The sequence below is a fragment of the Idiotropiscis lumnitzeri genome, chromosome 15, assembly GCF_059441095.1.
Source record: "Idiotropiscis lumnitzeri isolate Australia: NSW breed Sydney's pygmy pipehorse chromosome 15, RoL_Ilum_1.0, whole genome shotgun sequence".
NCBI lineage: Eukaryota > Metazoa > Chordata > Actinopteri > Syngnathiformes > Syngnathidae > Idiotropiscis > Idiotropiscis lumnitzeri.
This window is the reverse complement of record NC_142405.1, coordinates 13,352,952-13,365,573: the sequence shown is the minus strand read 5'-3', so window position 1 is coordinate 13,365,573 and position 12,622 is coordinate 13,352,952. Positions and strand designations below refer to the sequence as shown.

The 12,622-nt window shown below is 40.5% G+C and overlaps 1 protein-coding gene across 11 annotated transcripts in view; it reads right to left on the bottom strand.

Moving 5' to 3' along the window:
- rbfox1 (RNA binding fox-1 homolog 1) overlaps window positions 1-12,622 on the bottom strand; it is a 265,406-nt gene that overhangs the window by 53,404 nt on the left and 199,380 nt on the right. Inside the window, exon 1 of one of the 11 annotated variants that reach the window (XM_088316627.1) lies at window positions 4,406-4,505. The exons of the other annotated variants lie outside the window; for them this stretch is intronic. Within the exon in view, the coding sequence (XP_088172753.1) occupies window positions 4,406-4,441 (36 nt within the window). The 5' untranslated portion in view covers window positions 4,442-4,505. Of the gene's footprint in view, window positions 1-4,405; window positions 4,506-12,622 lie in introns of those variants that run through there. 11 annotated transcript variants of the gene reach the window in all.

Here is a 12,622-nt window from a genome sequence, read left to right as displayed (position 1 = left end):
TAACACAGGTAACTCAGTTTTATTTACTTCAAAAATAATTTGCATACTTTGCAAAGCAAAATCAAAATATTAGCTGTACATCTTTAGTTCATCATCTCAGAACAAAACACCGTGATCAAGTTACCACTGTTGCCTTGCAAACCAAAACTGCTCGAGTGGTGCTTGTGGGCAGAACTAAATCTACAGTGGAAGTTTGGATAATTGCTTCTAAGAAAAATGCCCGACTCCATTTCGTTCATATTCATGGATCAAAGAAAGCTATTAGAACAGTCTTTGATTTAAAAAACACTTCATATTTCAGAAATCAGAATCAGAAATCCCTTTATTGTCATTGTACTCAAGTGTGCAACGAGATTAGAGAGCTCCCCTCTCCAGTGCAATACAACAATAATTCAGATAAATATATAAATTAGATAAATAAGAGAATAGTTAGTGCAATGGAAAATAATACTGAATAGGGTATATAAAAACACATCACGTTGCTGTTCTGCAAGGTACGGGTGGTCGTGTGTGTGTGTGAGTTTAGAATGGAGATGGCTCTTGGGAAGAAACTGTTTCTCAGTCTATTGGTCCTTGAATTGGTGATTTTACATTAATTCCAAGAGATCATATAATTAATTACTTGTTACAAGCTTCACAAAAAAATAGAACTTGAAAAATGTGATTAATTGCAATTAATTACGGATTTTTTTGCTTTTAATTAGTTAATAAAATTTTATTGCTTGACAGCACTAAAAAATACACTTAACAGGTATAATGTGAGACTTGGGAGTGGTATTTGGCTGTCTTTGATCAACTATAAGGAAGATTCACAATCATTGAAAAAAATTTTAATAAATATTTTTAATAGAACAAGAGGATGACCTAAGAAAAGGAGAAAAGCATTACACGCTGTGGTGACCCGAAACGGGAAAAGCCGAAAGAAAAAGAAGTTGTGTGCTGTGTTGGTACTGTTGAGTTCATACACAACAGGATTTGTAATAACACACATTCTATTTTACCCTGAACAATTGTGGGGGGTCTCACATTTTAAAAATGTTTTGAGATGTTAGAAATCAGCACGCTCAATGTCCCGTTGTATTTTTTTTCTTCACTTCACACTAATGATGAAGCTACCACATCATCATTATTCTGCCCACACTCCCGAAAAGAAACATACGCCAGATCAGTGTTGACTGTTGCGGTGAATCAAACAGATCTATCCCTGTTGGTGGAAACACAGCAATAGCCATCTTTTCCGCTGTAAGATGTCAGTGTCGAGGCGCCCCTTTGCCAAGAAGCCACAATGCCCTAATTTCAAATACTAGATGAGTGAAACTATCTTTTTAAAATAAATGCGGACTAGCTGTAACTGTTTATGCTTTACCATTAGATGCCTCGTCATCATTGAGTCTCAATGTAAAAAAAAAAAAAAATCTTTAAAGGAATGTAAAATGTGGGGCAGATTGGGTGCTGTTCAAAGCCCATGTCAACCTCATTCCTCTAAAAAGTTTCCCTATGAGATGAAATATTGCCCAGCTTCCTCACAAGTCTTTCTACAAAATAACATAGAAGGGTAAAAGTGTCCAACACAATCTGTCATCTGTTACTTATGGTGACTTTGAATTAAATGCCTACGTTTAGAACAGTTAATACAGTAATGCCCATGATTTGCAGTGGGTCTCATGCATGACAGTGTGAATTCATCAACTACCACAAGACGATCATGATGGTTATAGAAGCAGAAATGTAATGCAAGATAGCATGAAAGTAATAAACACATCTCTCTCCTGGCTGCTAAGTAACGATGCAAATTAGAGAGAAATTTTAAGGAAAGAAGAAGACCACCCATCATAGTTGGACTATGTGCTTGCACTCGCATAACATTCATACTGTATTTTGCAGTGAGCAAGGGAGAGAGAAAAAGAGTGCTGCAGATGGTTGGTCTTGGCTAAATGCTCTGCTGTGTAATAAGAACCACATTTAGAGCGCTGAAATATGCTTTACGTGGCAGAGCACTGCACACAAAACCCACCCACCAACCCACACAGCCGTACATGCAAAGACACACTTATAAGCGCACACACGCATGACTATAATACAAGACAAAGATAATGATGCCTCTTGAAACAACTGTCATGCATTTTTGCTCTGGCGTTGGCTCTCCCAGCTTTATATAATTTATGTTTTTAAGTTTTTACTGTACCCTTCTAAAAAAATCATAATTAATTTACTCGCCTTCTGTGAGATACATAACTTTATGACTTCTTTTCAGAACCTTCTTACTGAGAACCAGAAAGCGTTCAGTTGACCATGATCATTAATTCAGTGGTCACTGTAATAAGGAAGCAATTAAGTGCAACAAAATCCCATTTCTTCTCTTATGTCACAGGAGAGCCCACTTTTCCTGTTACTGCATTTATATACTTAGATCCAGAAGCACTTCAAATGATGACATTTTAATTGGGGATGCACCAGAAATCTGGCCCCTGAAAAAAATATAATTGAAACAACATGGCTGAAACAGGATGTTGTGATGCCACATGCAAGAAAGAAAATGTGTGAAGCCCTGTTCTGTGGCCATCATGACTGGGACGTTGCAGGGCATTGCCTTGGAGCTCAGAATAAGATTAGATTCATCCAGGCGGGCATAGAGTTGCGTCATGGTGCCGGGAATGTCCATGGTGCACCTTGGTTGGCCACACATGCGCTTCCGGCTTAGCTTAACTGAGTGGGGGGAAGCGGCGGAGAAAGGAGCCCAAAATTCCCCCACCGCAAAAGCCAGCCAATCACCCAGGGTGAAAAGACTGCCTGGTCACTGAGGACAAGCATTGGTCAGAAGGAGGAAGAGAGCTCCCGTTGATAAATTGGGTAAAGAGCAGAAAACAATCCAGCTGAATGTAAGGTACTGTAATTTATTTTTGGCCTTGGTTGCCTTATTTTCAGTTTTCAATTTTGGCCAAGAATTTTCATTTAGGTTTCATTATTTTGCCTTTATTCTGCACATCACTGCAATGGATTTGTAAAAAAGTGTAAACATTTATCTTAAGACCTTTTTTTTAAATACTTGGATGAAATTATGTTAATTGCCTGTCGTGTGGAGCCCACAAACACAACTAGATTCTTTCCTCACTGGAGATGTTTTGACAGGACAATCACGCACCAACCTTCAGTCACTGCCTATTTTGGAGTCTGCTATCACTTTTGTCTTAATCAGTGAATTGTGACAAAACAACAAACGTGAATCCGCTGTGTATTTTTATGTACCTTTACTAGCAGCACCAACATTATGACAAGGGGAAAAACGTCGCTTTAATATGGTCACTTTGGTCACACTTGTGAAGCTCCACCTTTATGTTACCATATTAGCAATGTCCTGCTGAAATGCGCCAACGTAAGTCACCACAAAACTAATATAAAGTGCAAGAAAATATATAACTCACCATACTGCTAAATCAAGAACCGCTCGTCACATATATGAAAAGCTGGCTTTGTTCATACGTGGAAATCACCCGTCAAAGTAAATCCATATTTCAAACAGGTCTACTAATATTGTCTGTGAAATGAACCTTTCTTTTTCTGCTTGGTCATCGGTTTTGTGTTGGCTCGTTACTGGGCAACTTTCCAGAAACTTTCCAAATACATTTTTTTTTTACTCCTTTTGCTAGCTTGCGGTTTACGATTAGCATTACACGTCCCAGACAATTAGCATATTGTCACAGACGCACGTAACAGAGAATAATGTCACTTTTCAATTTAAAATATTTTCAGCCTCAGATAATAAATAAACTGTCAAGTTTTTTTTTTCTTTCATCTGTGCGGCCCGTTCCAAATCCACCCACAGCCTGGTAGCATTCCACCGCCTGGTGGTTGAGGACCACTGTCCTATACATATGAATGTTTGCTTCTACTCAGTGAAATGCAACAGTGAACTTAAGTTGAAAAGAGTATCACAAATCTCATTGTACGGAGTCCAGACTCAATAGTGTGGACAAGGGGATGGCACCTTCAACCGACACCATTTCATTATGCCTACAGCTCTGAGCATGAATACAAACCAACTCAAAATATGGTTGTACACACCCCTTTCTACTGAACAAACCAAATGACACTTCTGGTTTAAATTTCACAGTTGAAGCTGCAGTACTTTCACTCTCTCTGCTATCCACAAAAGCCTATTGACTCCTACCAGCTTTTACTCAGACAAAAATGCAAGAATGAGGCTCACTCGCACGCACGCGCACACCGACACACGCCTGCTCACGCGACCAGCAAAAGAGGCATGTAGCATACTGCTTTCTGCAGTCACAGCACAAACAGCGTGGTGCAAGTGAGTATCTGTAGAAGCGACAATGAGCAGAGAGAGAGAGAGAGGGGCAGAGAGGGACAAAAAGAGAGAAGCGTGTGCCAGTATTCTCTGGGGTACCTGCTCTACCATGTCGTCTCTGCCTTCCATGCACATCCAGCTGTGCTATAAAGTCCAGCCCTGCAGTGTTTGCCTACAGCTAGCATCTATTATGGATAGCTCTGTGTATGTGAGTGTGTATAAATGGGTAAGTGTGTGTGAGTGAGCAGCAGGAGGAGGTGCTACTGGGAATGACAGAAGCATTCCTTAAAACTGTCCATTTTTTTTTCCTGCAACTCGGTCTCTCTCCTAACTTCCACTCACATGTTTTCTGCCAAAGGTCTAAACTACAGTGGTACATCTCACATTTACGGAATTTGTTTTAGGCATCAGGTCTCCTGTAAAGAGGAACATTACTATTCCATTTTGACATCCTTTTCCAAATGTGGTAAAGCATTTCCGAAACGCCATTTTGACAGCATAAATGTTTCAAATGGAGAAGCACAGTACAGGTGGTGTCATTTTTTTACACCAACCATTACATTATACTAAATAAGTCGTAAAGACCTCCGACTTGGAAAACACCATATGTCAGTGAGGAGGAAGATGGAGAAAAACAGTCAATGCAGAGAACCCCCTGCTGGTACCACTGAGCAATCCATTAGCTGATGTAGATGCGCAGATGTGATTGATGAAACTCCAAGAGCTCTTCGGTGGATTGTTTTGCCATTAAATACTCATTTTCAGACATCCACGACTTGGTACGCCACCAAACTTAGCAAAGCTTTATTACTACAGACAGAAATCAGATGGCATAAAAAGAAAGAAACTTGTGCCAGTGGGTCCAACAATTTTATCTCAGCCATTTAGTAATTATCTTATTCAGACTGCTTTACTTTATTTCTTTTAGAACTGACTCAAATAAATGCAGCCCATTGGAATGCATGCAAACAGAAACAATCTACACAGTTGCTATCATAAAGCTTTCATTAAATGTACAGACAATGTTTTCAGCCTCTAAAAGCAATAAAATATGGAGTCATCCTAAAGTTTGATCAGATATGTAGGACGTGGTGACGACGGTGCAGCAGGAGGATTACTTTTTCTTGGGCGTTTCTGAACTGAAAAGTGCACGGTTTTAGTACCATCGATGTTGATTACTGTCAACTAAGCAAAAAGCCCGTGTTCAACATAAAATGATTAGTTATCAATTTGAAACAAACAAAAAAATTGTAATCACTTAGGCCAGGTAAATACAATCGGGCTGGGTTTGTCTGGATTTTATCCATTCCTGGACAAAATTATAGACTGGCCAACACCTGCTCTATTTTATAGCACGGATGGTTAAAACATGATTTTGGTGTTCTGTACCAGGGTGCAGGCAGAGATTTACTCTGTACAGATGTGCGCGGTATGGTATGGTATTCTATTCATCATATGACACCAGCATGGGAGAATCCGGCTGAATCATTGCAGGAATCATTCAATGAATTCTAATCATTACAATCTGATGGATATTGTAATAGCACCTCCATCACTATTGGTGCGGGTGTGGTAGGGCGAGTATTGGTGGGGTTACACACTGATAATATAAGCATGGCATTCTCCGTACAGACTTTCCAGCTTAGGTCCATAGGAATGGGAGGTTGAGGGTTCTATGAAGGATTTGATCTCCAGCCTTTTGTGGCTCTTTGATTTTTTTAAACAGATATTTGCTATTAGTGGCGTTTGCGGCATCTATCACGACCGCTGCCTTCTGATGTTCATCCACCACCTCTATTTTAGACTGGCTGGCTAATACCTGTTTGGCATTCTGGATATGGAATTCCAACAGGATTCTGGTTGTTCTCAACCACCTTTGGTAGTGTCTGAAATCCTTATTCTGGAAACTGCAGTCCATGTCTGGTAAAGGTTCCGGTTCACTATTCCTGAATCCTGTTTATGCAGTTCCATGTATGCATTGCACATCTTACACCCTACTGCGATATGCTGCACTGTATCTGGGACTTCCTTGCACAGCCTGCACCGGGGGCCCTTGTCTGATCTGGTAGACCCCAGCCTCTACTGATCTTGTGTTTAGGACCTATTCTTATGTAGCGATGATTAGTACCTCCCTGCTACCTTTCAATCAAGCCTTTCCCAGCCACTGGAATGATTTCTCAATGTCAGCCATTTCTTCAATTTGTCAGTGTTACATGCAAGGTGGGGTTTGTCTTTCCATGACAGTCCATCTGGCTACTTCCAATTACTGGGATTCTGTTGCCTGAGACATTCACTAAGCAGGTTGGCCTGTTGGTTTACCTCTTAACGCATTGTGGTCACCACGAGCCACCAGCTCATATTGGCGCCCACGCGGACCAGAGCTAGTGATCACTGGTGTAGAGCCTCAGGATCTTGTACTGGGGTGAAACCCTCCATCTAATGTAAGGAACTTTATTTTCTTGACATCAGCGGCTTGCATCAACTTCAGTGGTCAGGGTATTAGGCCAGCATATCTGATTACTGCCAGGGCATAGTTGTTAATGGCCTGGATCTTATTCTTAACATCCAGCTAAATATTTAGGATCCACCACACCCTCTTTGGGTATTTGGCCGAGATGCCCTTCAAGCTGCTTCCTCGTGGTTGTCGCAAAGCTGCTATTAAATAAGTGGTGATATATTCAAATGTAACTTGATCTGTTAAAACGTTTTTTTTTTTTTTTTTTAATGAAATAGCTTTTCATTTTCAGCAAATAATACCCCCTGATGCTGAATATTCAACCAATGGCTATTTTCAGTTCTCTACAACCTATAACATGTTTTGACGCATTGCTGTGCATAATAAATTGGAACAGGATATTTTTGACAAAATTTCAGTTATTGGTTTAAAAAGATTCAAATTATTCGATAACACTCTGTGACTTGATAATTATGTTGTGTGCCCCTTGCTAAGGAAATACAAGTCAGAGAAAAATATAATTTGCATAATAATTTTGAAATTAGTGTCTTTGTCCAGTATTTTTCTCTCAGCGTTCTTGTGATCTTGCCACTGAGAGAAGTCTAAAGCTGGTTTGTTGGAGAACATCAAGTTTATTATCCTGGCATCTACCTTTCTTGTGTACCTCTTAAGGCAGGTAAGCTGTGTGTCTTTTCTTGGGCGTCTTAAGTGCCCGTGGACATCTTGCTATATTTCTTTGGCATTTCTTTCTCTATGCTTCACTCTCTTTGGTTGCGAATTATTTTTCCGTTAGCTTCCGCTTCCATGGAGGTTGACCATGCTCGATTTGGTTGGTCTTGTAGCCAAGCGTCTTTGGAATGACTGATACATCTGAAAATATCAGTCAGATTCTGAAGTTGTGAACAACCTGGCCCTCACTCATAGGCAAATCGGCCACTGCTTTCGCTTTGTAAACCGATCAACGTCCCCAGACACCCCTGTGCCCCCCTAACAGCATCACTGTGGTCTCTAACGCCCTCGCCCACCTCAGCCTGAATTGTTAATCTATGAACATGTTGCGCGTGTTAGTTTAGATGGATGCACCTCCACAAAGCCTCTGGGCCAGACAGTGTCCCTCCCAAATTCCTGAAGACTCTTTCTAGATAAGCAAAGCAAAAAAGACACTTTCTCCTTGAGACCACTTGTCCTATCTACAGGAAATCAAACTCTGGATGTCATTTAATTTTCTGAATTTCAATGGTTATGGTGTTCTGTCCCAGTGGCCCTTCTTCTTTCAACCCTGTTGACCTTGGACGCCCGGCATCGAATTTAAAGCCAACAGTCTCAAACTTGGGTTTTAAATTGGACAGTGATTTTAAATTAGATCGACAAATCAGTGCTGTTGTTCGATCCAACTTCTTTCATCTTCGGCAGTTTGCTAAAGTGAAGCACTTTCTTTCTCAGCAGCATTTAGAAACAGTAGTCCATGCTTTTGTCACATTTAGGATAGATTACTGGATTGCACTTTATTTTGGAGTCAGCCAGTCCTCTCTCAAGCGCCTCAAACTGGTCCAAAATGCTGATGCTCGTCTTTTAACTGGAGCTCGGTAGACGGATCACATAATCCCAATCTTTAAATGGCCTTGCCCCAGTGTTACATCATATGGAAAGCGCTTTGTTACAGCTCCAGGTGTTGTGAAACGCGCAATATAAATTAATGCATTGATGTATTGTATTGTATCGTATACACTGACATTTCCCACATCTCACTGGAGTCACGTCATGTGTCAGCCTGTGATCCACTATTATTGTCCCTGTTTCCAAGAGGTCGCGGGTTACAGGAATAAATGACAACAGACTGCCTTGCCTTCAACTCCATCCTGTCAGCGCTACTCCAGGACAAGCTATCTCAGCTCAACATGCCCTATGCAGGTGGGTCACAATGTGTGCGGCTGGGGAAGACTTTAGTGGACGTAAACACCATCAGCACTGGAATCCCTGAGGGCTATGTAATTTTTCCTGGCTCTTCTCCCTATACACCAACTGCTGAACCTCTGGCTATTAGTCTGGAAACTGATCAAGTTTGTGGACTTGATCTTATTTCATACAGTGATGAGTATGCCTACAAGAGGGACGTGCTACCGCTGGTGTCCTGGTGCAACTGCAACAACCTGGATTATAATATACAGAAAACAAAAGAGATAATCATAAACTTCAGCAAGGTCACAGCCTCACATTGCCCACTCACAGATTCCACAACCTCAATCGTGGACTCTCTCTGCTTTCTGGGCACCACCACCACTCTGGATCTCAAGTGGGAGCGGACCATCAGATCCCGCATCTAAAAGGTCCTGCACAGGATGTGCTTTGGGCGGTAGTTGAGCAAACTCCGGGTGCCAACCAACATGTTAGAACAGTTCTATATGGCCATCATCGAGTCCATCTGGTGCCACAGCCAGGGACGGACTGCAGCACACCGTGTGCACTGCTGAGAAGGTAATGGCTGGAAGCTCCAATCTAGGGGTCCTCAAGCCTGTTCCTCAAGGGCTGGTATCCTGCAGGTTTTCCAATTCTCCCAGCTGCAACACAGCTGATTCAAATGATCAGAGAAGGTCTACAAAAGTTAGATAACGATCGTTCAGGTGCGTTGCAGCAGGGTAAGATGCAAAACGGGCAGGACACCGGCCCTCGAGGAACAGGATTGAAGAACCCTGCTCCAATCCATCAAGGACCAGTACATCTACAGGACCTGAGGGCATTCAGGTCAGCTAACAGCTGACTCTACTCACCCTGGAGAGAACCTGTTTGACCCTTTCAACTCAAGCAAGAAGCTAATTTAGACAAGAACCTCCTGGCTAGTACAAGTTCTTCCTCTTACTTGTCATATGGATGAACACTCAGTAAAACTGGTACCACTTAAAACTTTGCACCTCTGCCCGATGAATATTGCACATTGTTTATGCTAATGTCCATTGTTTACTATTTATGTATTTAATTTTATTATTACTATTTATATTTCATGTTGCACCACTGGACCAAAAAGTAAATAAATCCTAGTTGTGAATATACCATTCCAAGACAATGGCAATAAATTGATTCGGATTGCGATAGTTGGCAGTGCTATGTTAACATTATCCATTAGGGATTCTCATGGCACTTCTTTCTTTAGCCATAGCAAGCAGGAGGTAGCTGAGTTCCCCCAGGACTTCATGATCTTTTCTCTTAAATCAATTGCTCTTGAGCTCAGCTGCCATGTTTGTGAGGCTTGGAACACAATCTTGATGTTTGTGTGTGATGGTGAAATCATCCGCACATTGACCTGGTGTCCTTGTCATAGCATCTTTGTACTGCCGATGCGGTACCTTGTACATAACTCCTACTGCTGATATTCGAAGACTGGGCCCTGTTTAGTTGTTTCATATTCATTATGAATGAGTCCTATGACGAATCTTTTACATTCAATATTTTTGCTCACACACACCTTGATTTACATAAGCAGATTGTGCATATATTGGCGTCATCACAACAAAAAGGGGTATGACGCGGAGCTGAAAACGTTCATATGTAAAGAATCCTTCTCTCAACAAACCTCTTCTATCACCAAAGACAATCGTGAAGCACACAGGCACATGAAATCTTAAAAATGCAAGTCAAAAAATTATATCACAGTAACAAGGTTTACGTGGAGATTTTTTTTTTTTGACATTCCGACTGAAATCATTCTGACTTAAGATCTCAAGGTCAACTGGTTACATATGTATGCGCCACTACATTAATCAGAAGAGCTCTTTTATCCCAGTTGAGGTGCTTATATGGAGTGTTTTCATTCTGTTTTATCAAAAGGTTCCATTTAAACATACGGTAATGCAGTGTTTCTCAAATAGTGGGCCACCTTCCCCTGGCATGTGTGAACCTGGGGAACATGCTTTTTTTCTGCTGTACTACAATAAAGTGTAATTGCATATTCACTCCAGTAGTTGGCAGTGGTACTCTCCTTGCCTATTGTGCGCAGCGAGTATTAACTCTACGTTGTTGGTCTGTTTTGCAACGAAAATGCTATTATTTATAGTTGGGGGCGCAAATTGTTTTCTTCTTGCTTGGGGGGGCGTAACAGAAAATAATTGAGAAGCAATGAGGTACAGAAACTTTTAAAAATAGTTATTATTATTAGTTATTATTTTTATTTTATTACTGACAATGTCGAAAACTTTATTTTGCTTATTTAGATTATCTTATTATCACTAATGGTTACAGCTCTATGTCTAATTAATGTCTTGAAAATTCACCTGAGAACACAGTATGTTATTATATCAATCAATCTTATTAAGCAGACTAATGGTATATTTTTTTACATACAATACTCAGTAAAATAATGAACATTTAAGAAGAAGAAACGGTAAAAGTAAGATGTCATTAAAAAAAAATAAACAATAATATGTTTTAAAAGGCAATCGGACCAGTGTTTCCACATAGGTCACTGGTATCTCAAAGTATTAAAACCAGCATTTGACAGGGGCGCAATGATCCAATTCTGAGAAGCATTCAAACGGCATAGAAATCTACGAACTTCCAGAAACAGGTAAAATGATGGAAATACAACCTAGTTGTTCCCTTCTGCTCTACAGATAATAACAACACTCGTTTGGGCATAGTTTCTTCTATCAAATTGAATACCATACTCAGAGTCAACAGCTGTTGTAACCCAGCACTGCTCTGAAAGAAATCAGCCTACATAAGATGATTTATCAGGGTGTTAGCACTCATACATCTTGTTTTACAGCCTCTAAGTTGGTTATTATAGAATAACTTAAAATATCTATGTTGTGGTATATCGTTATCATGATATAAAATGACCTACATCGTGATAGATGATGTTTTCAAAACCGCCCAGCACCACCTCCATCGTCACAGAAAAGCACATGCATCAAAGTAATTTCCCAGACCTAGAAATTAAAATGTCATCCTTTTCCTAACGTACGTAGGAAGCCCTTGCTGTCTTGTGATATTTGCTGAAGTCTCTGGTGATGTCATGCACAATGTAATTACACGTTGCACAAGGAAATGCATTAAAAAAAACTTAGATTACTATATCTGCAATACATTTTTGTATAGCTTTCAATGTTCTGTTTTAATTGTATTTTTTTTGTACATCTTTTGACATGATCTCCTGACTCCAACCGTCTCATTGCTTAACTACAATGTCGTTCCAAAATATTGTCGCTAATTTATTCATAACTCTAAAAATTTTGATATTGCAGTCGTGAGCAGTCAAGGCCTTCAAGAATGTTATATTTTTAAGTGCGAGTTTTTATCCAATTAGAATTCAGCTTGCTTGTGACGCCCTGCAGATTTTAGAGTACGGTACGCCTTCATAATGAACCGTGTGGGCGTCTGTCCTTTGTGAGTGAACGGGCTCCTAGGATTGATAAACAGTTGCGACAGCCAATCACATCACGAGTTGGTTGCAGTGAGCATTCTAGGAGGCTTCTAGGTGATTTGATAATCACTTGTGAGTGGGCAGTACTTTGCGGAATCAACAAATTAACACCAGACACTTACCCGGCGACCGTTCAAAAATCTAAAATATATTCTATCCTACAATGGCCGAAGGAGGGAAAAGTGTGGGTTTTATTGCAGATATACTTGCAAGGCCATTCAAGACTGTTAGGAGAAGCTCACTCTCGTGCGCCAACATCCAACACCCAGTAGTGCGTAAGTGAGTCTGTACATAATTTCTCCAGTCGTGGTGTCATAAAAATGGTATTATATTTATTCAAGTTGGACTAAGTAGGACTTCACTAAAGGCCTCGGTGCGAACCGCACGGCCTGGCCCTGAGATATTGTACGTATCTCCCCCTCCATTTTTAAACTTGACAAACAGC